At 41.9% G+C, this 22,025-nt stretch overlaps 1 protein-coding gene across 3 annotated transcripts; it reads left to right on the top strand.

Annotated features, from left to right (window-relative positions):
* Window positions 1-213: 213 nt before the first annotated feature.
* Window positions 214-20,624, top strand: C1QTNF4 (C1q and TNF related 4). 3 transcript variants are annotated; one of them, XM_039705530.1, is made up of 3 exons: window positions 237-269; window positions 10,839-11,031; window positions 19,095-20,624. In XM_039705530.1, exons 2-3 carry the CDS (start codon window positions 11,016-11,018, stop codon window positions 20,201-20,203), a joined length of 1,125 nt encoding a protein of 374 aa, XP_039561464.1. In that variant the 5' UTR covers window positions 237-269; window positions 10,839-11,015; the 3' UTR covers window positions 20,204-20,624. The 3 variants fall into 3 exon arrangements, with proteins under 3 accessions (XP_039561465.1, XP_039561464.1, XP_039561466.1); XM_039705531.1 differs by lacking the exon at window positions 10,839-11,031 and having other exon boundaries at window positions 214-269; XM_039705532.1 differs by lacking the exons at window positions 237-269; window positions 10,839-11,031 and adding an exon at window positions 17,600-17,684.
* Window positions 20,625-22,025: the final 1,401 nt, after the last annotated feature.

Genomic DNA, 22,025 nt, shown 5'->3' with positions numbered 1-22,025 from the left:
GCTCCCGCCGCTGTGCAGAATGAAGGGCATCATCCCGCGGCGCCCGTCCCCAGCGCCCGCTCCTCCCGGGAAGGCGGCGGGAGCCCGGCCCGGCTGTGTCACAGCGCCGCACCGCTCGGTGCCCCCTGTCCGTGTGGCGCTCACACGCCTCCCCGGCCCGCAGCGCCCGCGGGCGCCGGCGCCTCCCGGAAGCCGCCCGGGCTGCGGCGCTGTGCCGGGGGAGCCGCCGCCGCCGGGGCCGGGCTGCACCTGCGGGGCCGGGCGCTGAGGTGGGATCCCCCGCTCGGACAGGGGCGATGGGAGCGGGGCCGCGGGCGGGCCTGGCCCCGGCGGCTGCTGAGGGGCGGCCGCCGGTGCGGAGCGGAGGGACCGTCGGGGCTCTGGCTGCGGCCGCCGCGGTGCTGGAGAAGGGGGGCTGCGCTCGGGGCACCCTGCGGTGTCCCAGCCCCTGGCTCTCGGGGCGAGGGGCAGGGCGCGGGCGGCCGCCCGGGCGGGCTGCGCTCCCTCCGTTCCCACCGAGCGGCTGGACAATAGCGGGAAATGCCCGAGTTACCCTCCCTCACACCTATCATTCCCAATATTAAATGGCTGTAGAGTTTTTATGGGAAAAGGTATAAAATTTTGGCCCCACTTTTCATGGAGATGCGGTAAGAAAACCTTCCAGGGACTCGCCATGGGGAAGAGCATCCTGGCAAATTCCCACAGGGACAGTTTCTCAGGTGGGAAATAGCATTAATCTTGCATGGATCTCTGTTTTCTCTTTTGAACAAAGTCACAAGGGTTTTTCCAAGAGCAGCATATACAACTGAGTCTGTAATTTATGATTTTCTATTAGATAATACCATTTAATCCTCTGTGTGCTTGGCCATCCCGCTGTCGGTCTCCTCAACCCACTCTGTAAAAGCTCCCAGAGAAGTAGGTCAGTATCTCCAGATGATGTTTCTATTAGACACTGGTGAGTTTCTGCGCTGCTGGCTGACTAGAAGGCAGCATTGTGACCCTTCCGTTTATGCACATTCTGAATGAGCCGAGCTTCAATTATTCATTCTGATGCTATTGCAACCTTCTGCAGTTTCTCTTCTCCAGGGACACGATGTGTAACAAGAGTTTGAAACACACCAGTGAGGCTGCAATCCTATCTTGGCATATGGCAGCTGTTTTTAAGGGCCATTTTTAAGGGTTAATTTGTAGTATGTCAAGGAAAAATGAGGATTCCCAATAGAGCAGCATTACCCTGTGCATTCCTTCTGTTTCCCTCTAAAAAGCTATAATTCAAAGTGCTGAATGGTTCATGGACAAGGCTCTATGGGTTTTTGTATTTTTCATATGAAGAAGCAATGCCTTTAGAGGGCATTTGGTTACCATAATGGAGAACCTATGGGTTCGATATAGAATTGGTTTAAATCTGACAATTTGTTGGTGTTATAGACATTTGCTCTTTTGTAGGTGAATAAACAGATGCAGAAATAAAATACATTGGAACCTAAGATTTGGCGCCAAAACTCAGAACCCTGTTGTTATTTTTGTTTTAGTTGTATTGTTGATGTTATTTATATTTTACTTGTGTAAGCATCTATCCATTGTGCTGCGCTCCCCATTCATAAACTGTGAACTATTCATGTTCTCCAAATACAGAAGGCTGGGTGGGCCCACAATGGCAGCAGCTATATTTGTGAAAAAACAGGATAACTATCCTGTGACCTGTAGTCATGTAGTGCATGATAGCTTTTATAGTCCCCATTTTAATAAAAGCTGTATTTCGGAAGAGCAGCAAGGCTGCCTGTTCATCACCAGCTCTTTGAAGACTAGTATAAAATAACCTATAACCTTTTGTGTAAAGTAACCTAGATGAACACAGGCACACAGAGAAAAATTATATGTCAAAGGTGTAAAGAGACAAGATAGTTTGAACCTTCTGTGCAGAGCACCCTGTAATACAAAGACCAAAAGAAAAAGTGGCCAGTGCTAGCAGAAAATGGACAGGCAGTGAGCCTCTGAGTGATTACTGTCATTGTGCCAGAATTTCACCCATTCTTATGGTTGGTTATAGGCAGAAAGCATTGAAATGAACTGATACTGGTAGTGACAGAAGATTTCTAAGGAGTTGAGTACTTCTGAGAATATAATATTTTCAGCTGAGAAATATCTCCCTCCAAGAGATACTCAATTCTGCATTGACTTTTAAGCAAAAGAATAGAGAAAAAAAATAAGGTTTAAAATTGCTATGGTTTTATAGATGCTGAAGTGTAGGCCTTTGTTATCAGCATCTGAGGTCAGATGTTAGGATTTGGTGGATTTTACTCCTGAACTCTTCCATGCAGCTATCTTTTTTAAATCACCAGAGTATGAAGCATGCATTCTACTCCAAGGTACACAGTTAAGGAAAATAATGTTTCACTGAATTACAGTTTACTGACTAATCTATAGGGGTGAGGTTCTTTGTACTGTCTTGGGAGACACATTAAGGCTTGGCAATTTGATAGTTCATCTTACAATGTTTTAAATGCTGGCTCAAATTTTCACCCAGTAGGAATTAAAAGCCTCTTACTTCTCATTTGGCACTCAGAAATGTAGCGTAAATCCCATTGGCCATCCAGTCTAAGTAAAGTCAGGACTTTGTTTTTCCTTTCAGCTTTTCTGTACCTTTTGCTTTCCTAGATAAGGAAATTTGTGTGGTGTTCAAATTAGACAAGCCAGTACTATACAAGTGCTGTGCTGCTGGTGTTCTGTGAATACCAAGTGTACCCCTGGGTTCTTGTCCCTGTAAAGCTTCTCTCTAGTTGCACGTTTCCTCCAGACAGGTTAGAGAACAAAGGAGGAATTCCTGCTGCATCTAATGAAAGGTCTGAGGTTTCCAGCAGAGGTAACACTGCCAGAATCAGATGATCACAGAGCAAGCAGTAAGGGACTACTCCAGGGGCTAATAATTGATTACTAGAACCCCACTGAGAAACAGGGAAAATTTATAAAGCCCTATTTCTCCCTCTTTACCCTCCAGCTGGTTAATTTACACCATGCATGTTTTCTGCTGTGCCAGAGCCTCAGCCACGGTGCCAGGAAAACTGTCCATGTTGGATTAAGGAATTTGGGGGCACTGGGGTAATGACTGCTGGAATAAGAGTCATACGAGAGAGTTAAGCCTCTGTTGTCAGGAGGAATACCAGATCATCTTTATTCCAATGTACACAAAGGCTCACTGTCTGCGATGTGCCTGCTTGTGACTGTCATGGCTGGTGTTTAAGCTCCGAGGAAAAGATCCTGCAATCATTGGTCAAGAGCAGATGCTAAGGAAATGTTCAGTCCATTGAAATCAAGCAGCTGCCTTGGTTCTGCCCTTGAAGTGTATGCTGCTGTTGTAACTACGGTGAATGTAATAAATTAGGGCATTTCTGTCATAGCCCTAAATCTATTAAGAGAAACAGTCACATCTTTCCCAATTATTTTGTCAGTATTCCAGCCGGTTCTCACAGAATTGGCTTCTGTTCAGTTTACGTATTAAAGGCTATTTGTAGAACAAGAGTGAGAGATTTCATTTGGGTTTTGGGTATTTTTAATGTAAAAGTTGAGATTCTTGACTATGGTTAGCACATTAATGCAAATATTTGTTTTGGTGAGGCATGGAGCATAGCAGGTAAAGGAGGCTATAAACTGGGTAAACATGATTATCTGAACAGACAGATCTTCTTTAAATATCAGAAGATTCAGAGCTCAAAATATGTATGCTTTTAGTATGTGCCAGTCCTTCAGAGAGGCCACAAGCTGCTTAACACTGACACAGTAGCTGCATTGGGGTGACCTGGATCTGCTTTTATTCAGTGTTTGCTTAGAGGACCTAGATGGTAATATAAGGAGTGGGTATATCACATTTTCCAGGGATATAAAACTGTGACACTTGAACTATGCAGGAGGAAAATACTAGAATTCAAAAATTTTCCAATAATTTGGAAGACCTTCTAGGAAAAAACCTGAATTAAATTCAGTAGGGATAAATACAAGGTACTACAATAAGGCAGAAATTATTGACTAAATAAGCACAAGGCAGAAGTAAATGACTAGGTTGTAACTCTGCAGAAAAGAATATGTTATGATAGATCACAAGCTGAATATGAGTCAATGTCATGCTGTTGCAAATAAAGGCAAATATCTTGCTAGGATATGTAAAAGACATGGAAGTCTGGAAGACGTGAAGCAATCCTTTTGCTCTGAGGCCAAAGCTTCAGCTTGGGAGCTGTGCAAAGTTTTGTTTTTTGCACTTTGAGACAGGTATAATTCAATCAGAGGGAGTCCAGAGGAGGGCGGTAGGATTCATCACAGGTCAGAAAAATGGGACCTGCAAGATTATTTGAAATAACTGTAATTTTTGGACCAGAAATTTCACAGGAGAATATAGCAGTCTTCAGATAAAAAATAGAGGGGGGAATGATCTTTTCTTCAGGCACATGTTGGATGGAGCAGAAAGCAAGAAGCAGCAGAAAGTAAGATTATTTTAAACTACAATAATAATTTTCTAGGACCTAGGATAATAAAAACAGTTGGATATTTGATATAGGGAGGTTCTGGAGACATTTTAAGAACAGGTTAGACAATCATCTGTCAAATAAGGCTAGTGATTCTATAATGGGAAAGCACCTCGGACTGTTCAGTGTCTTAAGTTTTCCTCTAGACCATTCTTCTAGCATTTGTAGATCATTTCATGATCATTTCATGTCAATGAAATAAAAGAAGTCTTCTGGCCCTGTTCTGATGTTTGTCTGATATCCAGGGGTAGCACAGCACTAAGACCACAGACCAGCTCTTTCTGAAAAGAGCCTGAAAGAAGAGTAAGAGCTTTCTTTTTAGAAGAAAGGGGAAGGAATGGAACATTCTGATTTCCCATGAGCAGATGCTTGATTGAGTTTATTAATGCTGAAAACAGTGCTATGGAAGAAGAAAAATTAATCAAGATTAGCAGTTAGTAATATTATCTGAACTGAAAATATAAACTCTTCTAGTATTTTATTCCTTGAATGAAAGGCTGTAGTCCAAAACTGTTTTTAGAGGTAAAAAGAAATAAAATAATGGAATTCAGAATAGGAATAAAATAAATTGTAGTCTTATGATTTATATTTTTAGGCATTTATCCAGGGAGAGAAAATCTAGGTCCTGTAGTACTCATGGTTTAACATATATTGTTTAATATAAATGGAACAGACAGTCCCCTGTGCACGGTGAAAAATCCTGGAACTCTGTGAGGAGACAGGTAGAAAGAAAAAAGAGAGCAATGATCAACACTTTGGGATGCTGAAGTGGTGGGCTGCACATGAGATCCTGAATAAAACACATTCTGAGTCCAACCAAATAATATTTTAATCCTCTAAAGGGAGAGGGATTTTTCTCTCTCCTCAGGCTTTGGACCTTTTCACTCAGACAAAAAGAAAAACACTTAGAGAAGTTGAAGACGTACTGGGAGCAGTAGAAGTATTTTTATAGCAATCAGGCAATAGGGAATTTTTTCTGTGAAAACAGGTACTCTCTAGGACTGAAAGGCTGCAAAGCAACTGCTGGAAAGAATCTGTGTTGAATGAACAAGACAAGGAGGAAATTAAGAGTTAGGCTGCGCTTTTTAGTAGCCTGTTTTCCTAGAACTGTTTCTGAGTGAACATATTAGCATAATAACCTCTTGGAATTTAAAAACTGTTACACTGGAATTATCCATAAATTGATGGAAATCCTGATTTTTTATTTAGTCTGAGACACATGAGCACAAACTGTGACACTATATAAGCTGTGATGGATTTTCCCCCTCCCTGCATCTTCCATTACTGCTGGAACACCTTGGGAAAAATAATTATATGCTTAGAAAGCCACTCACTTGATGCCCCAGATATTTCAAAGTGAATTCACATCCCTTCCATCCAAGGACTGACTTGGATGGAAGGGATGCTTGACATCAGCTTATACTGCTTTGCCTGAGTTTATTTCATCATTCCTCTTCCTGTCCTTGCTTTTACTGTCTTTACTTCTCAGATGAGTGTATGAACCAGTCCTTATTTTATAGACAGAAGGGGTATCCAGAAGAAGTCTTACTGTGATCCAAAGCTAAAGGAAATTTAGCTTTGGAACAAAGTGGTTGTGGAAGGAGATAAAGCAAATATAGCTAATGTAAAAAAAAAAAAAAATCCTATTTTTACTATTAGGGGGAGACAACAAGGTGAAGGGGTTATTCTCCAGGAAACTTGTGAGAAAATCTGAGACAGGCTGTGCAGAAAAATACTGAACATGCTGGAGGGGGTTCTGCAGATGGTAAATGTTTCTCCTGGTGGAAAATGTTGATAATTATCTTGAAAAGGAGACGTGTTAGACAGATGTAGCTAAAAGGAAGGTAGGGGACTGAAAGAATTTGAATAGAGGAAGCACTGTCTTGAAATATGAACTGAATATGAATGTTTGGGTTTAGGGTGCATGACTGGAATTTCTCAGTGTGGCTCTAAGGAAATTGTGTAGGCTGTTGCAAATGGCCCTTCTTTCAGTATGAGCTGCGTATTTAATGCAAAGTAATGATATCCAAGCCTGCTTTGAATGAAGCATCTGCATAGCCAGGTTCAGAGCAGCCATATCCTTCATGTTCTGTATATTATGTCCAACTAGAGTCTAAAAGTCAGGTAAAACCTGCCAATGCATTGCTGCAGTTGTTATTTCAGTATTTTAACAAAATTCTTTTCCTATGAGCAAAATCAGAGCCATCAGCTTCAAGCTGTCAAAGGCAATTTTGCCTGGGAGGAACCTGGCTGGTCATAGAGATGAGCCTGGAATCTGTGAGCACTTGACAGGCACTGAGAGCTTCCTCCCTGTGAATGAGGAGCTGATGAGTGAGCAGCAGTGTCCAGCAGCGCTTTCTGAGGGCAGTGCCACAGCCTTTTACCAGCAGCTCCCCAGTGCAGATGGAGTTTTACTGAAATAGTCACACAAACATTTCTGCTGCCATGATGAGGGACTGATGTTTTTTAAATACTGGAAGTAATATAAAGCCAGAAAGCAGATACTGGAAAAACCTTGTAAAGGGATGTGTGTATTGAGGGCATTGCTTCTCTCTGTCCCTCCATCCAGGGCCGTAGATTCTGTCTTGTGGGCGGCAGCACCTCTATGTCAGATTGTCACAGAAAAATCCAGGTTCAAAAACTTGTGAAGTGAAAGCTTGACTTATGCAGGGTGTTGGGGAGGAACTTCACAGTTCCCTGTTGAAAAAGATGACAAGCTGATTAAATCAGTGGACCAAAATACACTAAATGTTTTAAAAGTGGAATCAAAAACTGTGGTTTTCCTGAAGATATCAAATATCAATTCACAGCCTTGGGTTGTCTCATTTGCAACAGCTATAGCCTTCTGAGAAATAATTGCTAATAAAATGGCTAAAAAATTGAAAGAGCTCAGGTTCCAGTTTTCTACAGATCTTCCTCAGAGAGGTCTGGTCACAAGGGACTTGGCAGGTAAGACTGAAAATGGGGGACTACACATTGCTGGTTGTGAAGTGTCAGTATTAACAAGCATGACAATTACTAACCCTGCTGATTTACTTTGATGCTTTTAATTGTCACTATAGGTCACTGTATGTATTGAAGAATTTCAGTGTTCATCAAGAACTTCTGTTCCTACCAGGGGAAGTCTCTGTCTCAAGGGGTCTCAACTGTCTGGTGACAAAAATGGGGGTAGTCCCAGGCAGTGATTATTCTTTTAATGATTGTTTCTTGATCTGTCTACCAATTCACTGGGTACAAAAGCAACAGGATTGTCATAGATAATAGGAAGAAATTCTTTCTTATGAGGGTGATGAAACAGTGGAACACTTTGCCCAGAGTAGTTGTGAATGTCCATCATTGGAAGCGCTCAGGGCCAGGTTGGATGGGACTCTGAGCATCCTGGTCTCGTGGAAGTTGTCCCTGCCCATGGAAGAGGGTTGGAACTGGGTGATCTTTAAGTTTCTTTAAGTTCTCTTGTAATCCAAATCATCCTGCAGTCCTATGATCCAGTTAGACAGTTGGAGAATGGGACCAGAAATAAGACTTATGTGTGGACTTTGACTGACACCCCTTTTACCCCACACTAGAGTTTTCATTCAGATCTGTGTCCTGACCCAGGAGGAGGAGGGGCAGAAATGAAAGTGCCAGAGCAGAGATTAAAGATAAATGGAACTTAATGCCTTTTATCACCTTCTTCACTAAACTAGAGCTCAGTGAATTTCCAAATTGAGATGTTGCTGTATGTTGACAGTGTAGAGCAGCACTGCAGTGCAATTCAGTGTTCTCTGAGTTTCTTTACAGTAATGAAACAGCAGGGCGTGAAAAGAAATGAATGTGGGTTTTTGGCTGAGTGTGATGGCAGATATTAAAAGACAGCATGTTTTCCTGACTTACCTGTCAAGACACGCTAAAAAACTCACAAAGAAAGCAGCATTCCTGTAGGAAATTGCCCCAGTACATTGGGAGGTTTTTTCAGATAGATTTGCAAAGCCTACTGTCAGAAAACAGTAGTCAGTATAAAACATAGCATTAGAAGTTAATTTTAGTTTAGTTAAATAGCTTTACTTTTCAAGAAAGTAAAACTAATCTCATTCTTTCTGACAGTTTTCTGTTAACTGCAAGTTGTCAGGATGGAGACCAGATTTACCCACCTTATGAAAATTTTTGGACTGCTAAATCAGCTCATAGCAGAGAGTGAGTTCAGACATAACGATGAAACAAAAATGGTTTTTGTAGTCATGGCATGTAATCCCAGCTGACAGCTGTCCATTAATCCCCATAGGGCACCACTGCTGGACTCCACAGGTTTATCCTAATTTGAGGTTTGATGATTAACCAACAAGAACCAGCATATTCCCTCTAGCTTTCACTCAGGTGGGTGATGTGGCAGGTCTTAGAGAAATGACTGGAGGACAGCATTCCAGTGAGTGGAGGAAGGGTTTGAAAACAGCTTCTGCAGGTGCAGAATTCCAGGAAAAAATTATTATTATTTGCCCAGTGAAGTGAGAAAGAGAGAGAGGTGCGGCTATGCAGCTATAAAAGAAAACAGAAAAGAAAATTCTAAAACTTGGTTTTGTTTCATTAGGATCTTGCATTGCAATTAAATTAAAATATATATGGGCTGATACAAAGTGCAGGAGCACAAACTCACAGAAGGAAAAATGCGGACATAAGACCATTATAGAGAAGACAATGAACAAGCCTTGAGAGCACGACACAGGTTCCAGTATCTCTTGTAATATCATTACAATTTCTAAGACAACGTCTTCAACAGGAAGGTGTAACACAAAAGTTGCAATTCCTGTAATGTCACTTGCTTTCCTATTTGCTACATCTTTGTAGGGCTCAGGTCCCACAGGTTCCTGTTACTTCCTGGACAAATAAACCTACTATTAACAGTTGTTTTCATTCTTAGTGAGAAAATGAAAGAACATGAAGGAATCACTGCAAGATTTTGCCCAACGGATGGTGCCATAGTGTGCTGCTGGATGAATGGGAATGTGAATGAAAGTGGAAGGCAAGAGGGAAAAGGAAGGAAAGCCTGTACAGCCTGTGTTTAACTGGAATATTTACTCTCATCTTGATGACCTTTACTTTAATGTCTCTAAGTATTTGTTGCAACTAAGGATTTAAAGAAAATTGACAAATACAGTATTAACTCTGAGAACAGCCCAGGAACCTCCTCTTCTTGTGAGCATGAGTGGAGGATGAAAATATTCATTCAGCTGCACTGAAACAAACTGTTGCTTAGGTCCACAGAGGAAAGTGTGGTTCAAAAAAAGTCTGCCTATACTGTAGGTGTATTTACCTATACTAAACACCTACTGATATTCTCTGAACTGTTGCTGGACTTTCATTTGTTAGCAGAGGGAGTGGAGATTTTCCTGAGATCTAAACCTTACTTCACTGGAAGGAAGTAGTGTAGAAAAACTGCTAGAAAAAGCTATGATGTGTAACAATAAAACAGAAATAATAAAGGGACTAGAATTCAAGTTGATTCCAGAGTACTGATTCCAGTGTCATTCTGCCTACTCAGTGTTTTCACTTTGTCACTCACAGCTCAGTTTCCACAGTTGAGTTTAAAGCAGAGTTTGGTTTTTTTTTTCAAATGTCCCTAAGGAGTTGAACTATCCTGCCACTTCAGGAAAGTCTTAATAAGCTTGTGATCAGTGGGGCTGTCCAAACAGATTTTCTTTCTGTATGAACCCTTTAAAGTCCCTATGCTTCTTACATTATTGGGGAAAATTATTTCTCTTTTTCATGTACAAACTCTTACTAAAAGAGAAAAATTACAGCAGTAGTCTGGGATGCTGAGCCCATTTGCATTTTAGTTAGGTTCCCAGCTTTTTCTCCAACCTAGAAGAGTATTTGGTAAACACTTCTAAGTTTTCTACCTCATTGCCTCTTAAGAGTCTCTCATTTGTATAGTCATTGCCTTCTTCTTCACCTTCTTCTTTAGCACTGCTGTGCTACTAACTGGGTCTTGCTTGTTCATTCCAGTTCTGTCAGATGATTAAATAAAACCATTTTATTTCATAAAATCTTGTAATGGTTTATGTTGGAAGGGACCTTAAAGACCATTTAGTTCCAACCCCCCCTCATAGGCAAGGACACATTCCACTAGACCAGGCTGCTCCAAGCCCCCTCCCGTCTGGCCTTGAACACTTCCAGGGATGAGACATCCACAACTCTCTGGGCAACCTGTTCCAGTGCTTAACCCTCACAGGAAAGATCTTTTTCTAAATATCTAATCTAAACCTACCCTCTTTCAGTTTAAAGCCATTCCCCCTTGTCCTATCACTACATGCCCTTGTGACAAGTCTGTCTTCTGCTTTTTCTTAGCCCTTTAGGTACCGGAAGGCTGCAGTAAGGTCACCCTGAGGCCTTCTCTTCTCTAAACTGAACAAATCCAACTCTCTCAGCCAATCTTCATAGAAGAGGTGCTCCAGCCCTCTGGTTATCTTTGAAGCCTTCTTCTGGACTCACACAAGCATCATTAATATCTATATCCATCACATTATGTATTTTAAGCCAGGTGAGAAGTTTAAAATAAATACCCTGTAAATAAGTTTTGTCCATTTTTAAAGACTAATTTTGCATTGGAATAGCCTGAATTGCACTGCTTGTACTCAGCATTCTTTCTCATAAAGTATCTGTCATCCCAGTAGGTCTGTTGCTGGCACAGTCTCTGGCAGTGTCTTTTTGCTTCATATGGTTTTACCTTCACAGGCAAAAACACCCAGGACTTTTGTGAGAAAGTCCTCTTGCTACATGGCTTCTAGCCCAGCCTCCTGGAACAAGGAAATTGCCCTCTACTCCATCCTCTGTGTTCCCTGAGTTCTCTCTCTAGAACTTGATTGCAGTGTGCAGTCTGCCTTTGGGGCCTTCCTCTATCACTCTCTTATCTTAGATCTTTATGGTATTCACTGTCAAAATGTCAGATACTTTCTTTTGCCTCTCAAAATACCTTCTGGTATTCCAGGCCAGGCTCTTTGTTAATCCTTTATGCTAGTGTGATCTGCCTTCTGGTGCAGCAGTAGGATTCCTGCTTGAAGAGATGAAATGCTCCAATAGCACCTTATTCCACAGTCTCAGCATCTCTTGGGCACACCAAGAAAAAGAAATGCACACATAAACCAGGCTAAAAATGGAAATTATGTTTGGGGCTGAGAAAAGAGATGGTTTAACTTTGGCAATACTATAACTGCAGTGGGATCCATGTGAAAATTCCAACTGTTGAAATGGTCTCAGTGTTTTATGTCTAAAGGTAGCAGTGTTAAATAAACACTGCACAGCAACAGACCTTTGGTTTTCTCAAGATGTGGTTTCCAGTCTCCTCTGGCCTCTGCTTTCACAGGAGCAGTTTGTCACTGAACTGCTTCCCATCAATGGCTTTTTCAGTTTTTTTCACTGTTTATTGCTGGTGTAATTTCAATGATTGCTTTTCAACTGTTGGTTTAACTGCATGTGCTAAACAACTTTACAGTATTCAACACGTTTTATGAACTACAGTTTAAACTCAAATGTTCTAGCAGTGTTTTCTGTTCTTCCACTTCTGGCCAGTGTTAGAGTACATTTCTTTGCTTTGAAGTATTAGTCCTGTTTTCTTGATTAGTGTGTATGTGGTGGAGAGTTGTACTTGTGTAATGTGTTCATTTAGAAAAGGATGGAAAAAATTATTACATCTTAAAGCATTAGTTTGCTGGAATAACTCCATGCTCCCCCCTGGGATTTATTCAGCCATCTTCTCTACTAAAACACCATTTTGTTTAAATTAATATATTTTGAAATTTAATGGTAGCCAAAAAGGCAGATGCAGTGTATCACCCTGGCACTTCAAATGTGTATGACAAATTTTCTTAAATTATGTTAAAAAAGAAAAATCTTAATGTCAGAACTATCATGTTTTCATTTTGGTCAGTGAATTTACATCATTTCATATTACATCATTTTAGCTTAACCAGAATTGTTAGGACTTCAGTTGAAATAGCAGGTTTCATCGTATTCTGAAATGCAGGGTAACAGTGGTGGCTTCTACGAAAAACATCTCTCCATTTCCTTTTCCTGAGTGTGGCTGGAGTTGAGGCACTTGAAAATAATTTTTGCCTCTCCACAGAATTTTGAGTACACGGAAGTTGGTTTATTATGTTAAAGGACTCTCCCTTGACTCAGGGAAACATTCAAAATTAAGCACTTTCTATACTAATGCCATACATGTCTGTCATTCAAGGCATGACATATAGTTTCCAAAAGGCATCCTGAATGCTTCAGACAGTGTTTTACCTCCCATGATTGTGCCAGAATTAAAAAAAAAAAAACATATTCATCAAAAGCTGAGAAAGGTCAGAGCCGTAAGTGAATCACTGATTTTGTTACTCATGTACTCGTATACAGATTTTGCTTTTGAGGATGTGCTACAATTAATTTCTCTTTGATGTTGGAAGAACTGATGCATTTGCATCATTATCTGATGCTCTTAATCTGTGTTGGATGAGTGGAACAGACAGTATGTGGTATCTTGGGAAAAGAAATCTTGCTAACTATAGTCCAAGAAGGATGTTCATTACACAGGCTTTCACTGATCCAAATAATTGAAACATTTGCAGCTGTCCTTAAATATTAGGGTGAGAGCTAGGCAGAACAGGGCTTTGCTCTTGCAGCTTACAGGATTTAAAAAACCTTTTAGTAACAGCTGATCCAATTGTGCTGCTTCAATTTTGTTTCATATCTCATTCTTCAGTGATATTCCTGGCAAAACTCCCACTGAAATTAAAGGACTCTTGCATAAGGTAGGACTAGGGAATCTGGATAATTAATATTTTGGAATAAAAAGAAAACCCTTGTGGGTTTCACAAGTAGGTCTGTCCTGCAAGTGTAAAAATGGGGTGACCTTTCTATTGTTGAATGTCCTTTTGTAAATCCATGTGTCTCAGTAGAAGAGTAAAACTAATTGCCTTTTCACTGGTGGATTGATTCTGTTCCAGGACAGAAAAATCACCTCCAGCAAACTCAAAGCTATTAAAATTTCCTGGGTCATGCAAATGGTGAATTCTGACTTTCTTTTCAAGAAAGTTTTGAAGCTCTTGTTCTACTGTGTGAGTCAGTACCACTTTGGCCCCTTCTTTTCAGGTCACTAATTTAATGCCAATGTCTTTGAGGATTGTTTAGCTGCATCATGTGTTTTGTGCCTCCTATTCCAAAATTAGTTTCTTGCCTTCTTCTCTGTGGGCTGCTCTCCCTGCTGGTACTGCCTAAAGTAAAAGCAGTAGCTTACCTCGTTTGTCCCTTGGGTCTGCTTAGCTTCATTCCATGCTTCTGTGGTGTTGGGACAATAAGGAATGGCAGGGTAGGGGACAAAGGGCCCTGATTTGTGTGTAAATGTAATGAGACTAACACAGCTGCCACATGCTGAAGACCCATTTTCAATCTCTACCCTGGGTCTTTTACCTTACTCTTCAGTTTTAAAACTTCGATCATAGCATGAACTCAGGGCTGATGCCACAGTGTCCATGGCCAGCTTCACATCCCTGGTGCTATCTCTTCCCTGCCAGAAGAAAACTATACCAGTAAAAGAGACTTGGGCACCATAAACAATTTGTGTGGGACAAACAGGGCATTTTGGCAGCTTTATCTTTCAGAATTACTATGACAATACTCAAGTCCAAAAGCTGTCATGGGTTGCCTCTGTTTATAGAAGTCCTTTAGCTGGATGTGTCTTCCTAATGATTGGCAATTTATTCTTAGACTGGTTTAGTTTGAGAGGCAGTTATTAGATACTTTCCACATTATTTTTAAAAGAACCTAAATAGTGCTGAAAGTGGTGAGTAGGAGCTGTCAAGGAAACAACTTGCTAATAGAAGCGCAGCATAATTAACTGCTTTATTTAAATGACTCGCTTTTGGAAGGAGCTGATAAATAAGGGACAGCAGCAGCAGAGGGTCTTTGCAACTGTACAGAGTGATCCAACATTTAATAAATTACTTTATTACAGAGAAATTAGCTTTCAAACAGAAACAAGGATAATGGTCATTTGAAGGCTCATAAGGTCAGATTGACTACACACTTTATTAAACTTGGTCTGTTTTGTCTTTGTGCTTTTTGGACAGCACTGATGTGCTTTCAGCATCCCCCCTGACTCCTGGATATGCTGAACAAGGTCTGGAGCACAGACAGCATTTCAGAGAAGCAGGCTTGTTGCTAAAAATGCAAATGTCAAATCCTTTCCTGTCATTTGTTGTCTCAAGAGCACGCAGCCATGTCACATTCATCCTGGTTCTCCATGCAGCCACACCATGGTGATCACTGGAATAACAATGAATGAGTATGAATCTGGAACATCTAATAGCCCTTATAAGGTTGCCTTTAGGGCTTGGTTTTCTAAGCTGGAAGCTGGAATGAGCCTGCCATGCTAGATGTAGCACTCTGCAAAAATAATACTGCTGAACCAGCAGCTGGGCTCACGAGTGTGACAGTTTGAGATTTCGTTCTTGGTGGAATATTAGGGTCTACCAGTATTGTTTAAATGGCAGCAGTAGCCAAATACTGTACAGACATGGGAAGAGAGGCAGTCATTGCCCTGAGGAATACACAAACTACGAAGTAAGGAAAAATAAAGACACCATGGAAACAGATGCATGACACTTAGGTATGGATTGTTTCATTGAATATGCTTCAATTTGCTGGATTGAAAATAATCGGTCTGTTAGACCTGCTGTTAGCTGATTAATTCCATGTAAGTGCCATGGCTATGGTTATTAGGGAGTGAATTTTAAATGCAAGAAGTAGTAGCTATGGGATTCAGTTACAGAATCAGGAATCATGACTTAGGAAGTCTCTAGTCCAAGTTCCTGCTGAAAGCAGGGCCAGCTCTGAGTGCAGACTGGATTGCTCACAGTGTAATCCAGTCTTGTTTGTAAACTTCCAAGGATGGAGATCTCACAACCTCCTTGGGCAAACTGTTACATTCTTAGTTATGGAATTATTTTGCTTATATCTGGTCTGAGTCTTCCCTTTTGGATTTTATAACCATTGTTTGTTATTCTTCCACCATGCTCATCAGTGCAGTACCTCACACTGTCTGGAGCCACTAAAGGCACTGGAAGGCTGCTACTAAACCCCCCAAAGTCTTCTCTTTTCCATGCTAAACAAACCCAGTTCAATCAGCCTCTCCTTGTCAGGCAGGTGCTTCAGACCTCAGCAATCTTGGCTGCCCTCTTCTGGAGTCACTCACGTGCCAACTGAAGCGAGATAATCACAGTCTGGTTCCTGGCTGGGTTCTGTTATTCACCCCAGAGTGCTGTAAAACTTCAGTACCTGCACGGCACAGCACTATCTCAACTACAAATTACTGCTCTCCTGAAGCCCTAGATCCTTTTCAGATCCTTTTCAGACAAACTTCCAACCAGTCAGTCACCAGTATGTACCAACACACAGATTAGTCCATCCAGGTACAGTACTTCACATTTATTGTCACTGAATTTCTTTTCAGTGCATCCCACCAGTCTGTCTGGGTCCCTCTGAATAGCATCTGTGCCTCCAAGTATATTGGTCAACCATCTGTTTTGGTGTCATCTGCAGACTGATCAGTGGGCATTCTTTCTCCTTCTCAGGACATTGACAAATAATATTGAAGAGGACATCTGAAATTAAACATTAAACACTAGTTCTCAAGCCCGATAATCCAGTTGGTTTTTCACTTTTCTAGTAGTCCACTTATCTAACATCACAATTTAGATAGAGGAATGCTCTGGGAGACTGAAACAAAAGCCTTGCTGAAATGCAGGTGACATCCACTGATCTCTTCCCACAAGACAGGAAGCAGTTTGATTAATCTATGCTCAATTAAATAACGTGTGCTAAATTGCATGTCCTTTGACTAGAAATGTGTTCTAAGAAGAACATTCCATGATTTTCCCGGGGACCAAAGTGAGGGGCTAAGTGGTCAACCACCCTGTAATTTTGCAGGTAGTGTCACTTGTCCTTTCTGAAGATGGGTGCCACATTTGCCTATCTCCAGTCACCAGGACCTCCTCTGATCTCCCATCACCTTTCAAAGATGACAGAGAGTGGCCTCAAATTGACTTCACTCAGCTCTCTCAACAACCTTTAGTGCAGCCCATGGAGGCCTGGAGGAGCAGGCTGGATCAGGGAAAACATTCTGAATTCGGGGACATGGAGGAAAATTCTGAGATGTCACAGGCAGAATGGGAACTTCAGACAAAGTTTATTAGAGAAGCCCTCCCTTCACAAACAGAAGCCACAAGGTACAGAAAGGACTCCCTTTCTAAATTCTTTCTGAGAGAGGAGCCGAGGTACAGCTGGACACAATCTTAGCCCCAGACTTAGTCTATGGTTTATATCTAAAGAGTTACACAGGTTGAATTGAGCTTTTATACAACTTCATCCTGCAGAATTAAGGATGGCAAACCAGATATATTTATATAAATAAAAGTAATTATTTATTTTAATTCATTGCAGTAATGATTGGGGGAAAAATCAGAATCATTTACAATACAGTATGGATCGCTGTTACTACTGATTTAGTGCACTGTTTTTGAAGCAATTATATTAAAGCAATTATATTCAAGATAGCAGAATAATTGTTAAGCAGAGATTGATGTTACTTACCCACACCAACAACTGGGAAAATCTCTGTCATTCAGCCTCAAGGAATAACCTTGAGAAGCATCCCCACTGAAGGGAAGGATCTTCACACACCTTAGGGAGGTAGGCTAGAAATCTTTGCTGTGCAAAAGTGACACTGGCCTTTTATAGTATAAAGTGATTGACTTTTATATGTGTTCAAAACAGGCATTTTTTAGATTATGTGTTCTCAGGCTCACTCAGCAAAATATGCTTTCTGCTGAAAAATGTGTTGGCAGCTTTTTAGTTTCTTCTCTTCAACTTCCAAATCAGGACCTGCATATCCTTGCTGCTCCCAGCCTTGGTCAGGGAGCCTCAGTCTTGCGTGTCCTTGTGGTGTGGGGGAGAGTTCAGTCAAGCTGGTCTCAGCATTCTTGAGCATTAGGAACAGCAGTGTTATCCTTGCTCAGTGTTTTCACTGATCAGCAGCCCATCCTTGCTCCACTGAACAGCAAACTCTCCTTGCTCAGCCCTTCACTGACAAACTTACCAGCCTGCTTAGGCTGAGAGCCCTGCTACAGATGTCTGTGAGAGAAGTGATCTAAGGTAAAATTGGGACATGGATGGATATTTCTTTTAGTCTTTGCTAGTGTGCCACTTTCATGTAATTGAGAATCTAATTTATTCCTGGGTTCTTATGTATTAAAGCTGCACCTCAGATTTCAGTTTTATTCTCAAGTGTGAAAGAGCAGGGTTCAAGCTGAATTCCTGCTGTTGAGTGATTCTAGGTATCACATCTTGCCAAAGCAGGATCCAATTGCCACCTCACAGTCTATGTGCATTCTGTCTCTTTTACTTCTATTACTAGGCCATCTCAGATGATTCAAATATTTACCCCTTTATCCTTTTTAATGCAGGATTTGTCTTCAACCCTCCCCCCTCAATGAGTTGCATGTTTTGCTTCTGTTCTGCTGGTCTGTGAATTCATTGTTTGCAGGCTGGCAAGGCACCAGTTTTGGGGTGACAGATGGAGCAGACTGCAAACCAGGCAGTTGCCTCCTAGCCTGAATGATATTTTAATAAGCACAGAGAGGTGACAGAAAGAGAAGCTTCTCACTGGAATGACTGGCAGTTTTGTTTGCAGGCTGAAAGCACTAATAGATAATTTTTGGCCTCAGTCCAAAAAAAAAAAATTAGCAGAAAATTCTATTAGCTCCTAACTTTTTTAGGGGTCAAAGTTTTTATGTCTAGTCCATTATCCATTTAGGGAGTTGATTCTCCATTTTTGGTATTTCAGTTCTCTCTCAGAAACTGTACACTTTAGGAGACTTTCCTTTTACTTACCATTTTCTTTTCCTTCTTTTATTTTATTATTTCAGCAATTTTCTCCATTGTCTTCCTTCCTTAAACATTCCTTCTTCTTCACATTTCTTTATACTTTTCACAGATTCATGTTGGAATATTGGGATCTACCAGCTTACTTGGCTTCCAGCTTCCATATCCTGTGAAACAACTACTGCACTGCAAGGCAATGGCATCTGCATGGGCATCTCTAGAGCATATGTCCTCCCTGCCCTTCAGCTGTGTCTCAGTTGTATAATACAGGGTTTGTGTAGGGCTTTGTTTCATCCATGGTCTTATGAATATAAAAAGGCACAACAAAAGGGAGGTCTGGCAAATCCCCAGCGAGCTCTGAGATCCCTCTGCAGTATGAGCAACATGGTGTTTTGCAGACAAGTTGTAGGATAGTCAGGCTTTCAAAGGAGAAGATGCTGCTTCTTTCCATGAGTACAGGTTTAAAAAGGTCCAGCTCTCACTAGGAAAATATAAAAGTGGTGCTGGGATCTGAACTACAGTGTGTTCCCATACACTGCTCAGAGAACACACTGGAAATTTCTCAATATTTGGACATAGATTTTCATGTTTATTTAACAGGATTCAGGTTTGGACTTCAACTCATGTGTGAGCTGTAAATTAATGCTATTCCTGCTAAAATATGGGTTTTTTTCCTTCCAGATACAATGATGACACTGAACATTCAGATCATCTTTGGCCTCCTTTGCTGCATGACTTTTCTTCCTACAGATGGCTTCCCAGCAGACACCAGTACTGAATTTCGCTCTGCTTTCTCTGTGGCCAGAACCAGCAGCATGGAAGGGAGCTCTGAGATGGTGATTACCTTTGACAAAGTGTATGTGAATATTGGCAATGATTTTGACCCCAAGACTGGATTGTTCCGCTGCCGGATCCCAGGAGCCTACTACTTCTCCTTCACCGTTGGGAAATACCCCAAGAAAAACTTGTCTGTCATGCTGATGAGAAACAAGAATGAGGTGCAGGTAATTGTGTATGACGAACATCACCGCAAGGAACGCAAGGTGGCCAGCCAGAGTGCCATGCTGCAGCTTGACTACGGGGACACAGTGTGGCTGCGTTTACATGGAGATCCTAAGTACGCTCTTTACAGCAATGTGGGGCCCTATACAACTTTCAATGGCTACCTGATCTATCCAGACACTTCTGCCTTCTTCCAGAATGCTCTTGACTCTCAAGAGCTCGGGCCACACCCTCACACAATTCAGCAACTTCCCAGAGAGCAGAATGAAGCTTCACAGCGACGCGTGTTGTCTGACCAGCCAAAAAGGGTACAAGACCCTCGCTCTGCGTTTTCTGTTGCCCGCTCACAAAGTCTCCTGGGGACAGATGAGAAGCAAACCCAGCACGAGCCAATCACATTTGATACAGAGTTCGTGAATATCGGAAAAGATTTCAATTCCTCCACTGGCGTCTTCACGTGCCGTATACCTGGTGCATACTATTTCTCCTTCACCATTGGCAAAATGCCCTTTAAGACTATGTCAGTGAAACTGATGAAGAACCACAATGAGGTGCAGGCCATGATCTATGACGACAACCACTCCAAGCGGCGGGAGATGCAGAGCCAGAGCATCATGCTGCCTCTGCAGTACGGGGACACCGTTTGGCTCTACAGCCATCAGCATGATGGCTATGGTGCCTACAGCAACCACGGCAAGTACATCACCTTCACAGGCTTCCTCATCTATTCAGAGGCTCAGCCAAAGTGGCTGCCAGGTGCCAGCTCACCTCAAGGGTCAAACAATTAAATGCAGCTGTGAAAGGAGCATAAGGGTGCCAAGAAGAGCCAAGGTGCCATGAACTTGGGTACAGCTTCTCTGAATATCATCCTCTACTTTGAGCATGCTGTCATGTGTCCAGTGCTTTCCTTAGCTGCACGCTCGTGCCCTGTCTGCAGGGCCACTGCTGTGTGTGCCATTCATCCGTAGAGAGGCCTTTCAGGTTGTAGCCGTGTGTCCCGTGTTGGTGTTTGATTTAACATAAAGCATGAGGTAGTTTTGGGGCAGGGGTGGGGCACTGTAGTGAGGTGCTGAGGATCAGAGAACTACTGCAGTCATGTTACTGCAAATCTCCAGCATCCAGAGAGAAAAGGGTATGGTGACTTTCCTTGTTTATCCAGGGAGGGAATAAATGTAATGAAAATGAATGTAATAAAAATACAAAATATGAGAATGGTCTCAGTTTGGAATTTTTGCTACTTTGTGAGATTTGTGTGCTTGTCATGGGCTGAGGTACCAGCCAGTACTGAGCTCAGGTGAGAGAGATGCATGGTAATTGTGTGAGCTGTGTTACTGAGCCAGTCTGTCTGTGTACACTCTTTAATCATTTGTGTGTGTGAAGGGTTGGTACCTCTTATGATTTTACTGCAAGTTTCAGAGCGGTTTGTGCTTTTCTTTATCTGATGTAGATGAAGTCAAAAAGCTGTGGTTGAGAATCTCAGCTTCCATTTAATGTAAAGAATACATTTAGAAACAAACAAACAACCTGCAGGCTTCTTGTAGTGAGAGATAAGGGCTCAAATCTGTGAATGGACCATGCTCTGAAAGCCCAGAAGCAAGGTAAGTAAGAAGAATAAGAAATGCGTTTTTAAATCTCCAAAGATTTGGATCAGGAGCAGGCTCATAGCACCAAGTGTGAGTAGTACCAGACCAGCAGTGTTACTGCTGATCGCAGGGGCGTTGCCTTCCCCAAAAACGGGTCCCTTGAACCAAGGGTGCTGCCAGCCCACCACGTGCTGCACCGACAGCCTCCTGCAGGCGGGCTCAGAGGAGCCGTGGGTGATGTTTTCAGCATCCATGTTCCAGTGGTTTCGTACTTGCCGAGTTCCACCGAGAGTTTTCCCTGTGGAGAGGCTGCTGTGGCTGTAGAGGACGCTGCTGTGTTCCTGCAGTCCGACAAACAGACGGGCGCCCGGCGGGATCCGGGATCCGCTGAGGAGGTAGTGGGAGCACAGGAGGCTTCATCGTAGCACCACTGGTGCTGTTTCACTTGAGCTAAACCCTGGTTTGTATCCCAAAATACATAAACTGCAAAAGTGCATAATCTTAAGCATGTACAAAGCTTCATGACATCACTTCGGTGTGCTTTACAATCCGTTCAACAGGCAGCAATGCTCTAAAACTGCTCCTAACAAAATCCTGAGTTCAAAGCAGTGTGTTGGCATCCGAGTCACAAGCCAAGCCACTCAGCCTTTTTCCATATATTTGCATGGCTCAGGCTGTACATTCTCCAGCAAGACAGTACTTTAATGCACTAGTGCCATCCCAGCTCAGCTTTTTGATGATACACTAGACTTGAATGCAGCCACTCACTGCCTCTGTCACTCCATACATATCCTAGACATTAAAGACTGAGGGCATATTTGGCAAGAGGGTGAAGGGTAAAGATTGGAAGTATGTAAAAAAAAACAGCATAAGAATAATAGAACATTAGGTGAGACAAGAAGTTTTACTTCAAATAAAATTCTAATTTTAATTCCTATATCCTTTGGGGTGAAAAACAAACAAAGAAACAAACAAAAAAGAAACCCGAAGCAAAAACCAAAATAAAACAAACACACAAAACAAAAAT

This window comes from Passer montanus, unplaced genomic scaffold (assembly GCF_014805655.1).
Source record: "Passer montanus isolate IOZ18808 unplaced genomic scaffold, ASM1480565v1 scaffold18, whole genome shotgun sequence".
Taxonomy (NCBI): domain Eukaryota; kingdom Metazoa; phylum Chordata; class Aves; order Passeriformes; family Passeridae; genus Passer; species Passer montanus.
Note: the sequence above shows the minus strand (reverse complement) of the source record. Positions and strands in the feature narration are given on the sequence as shown.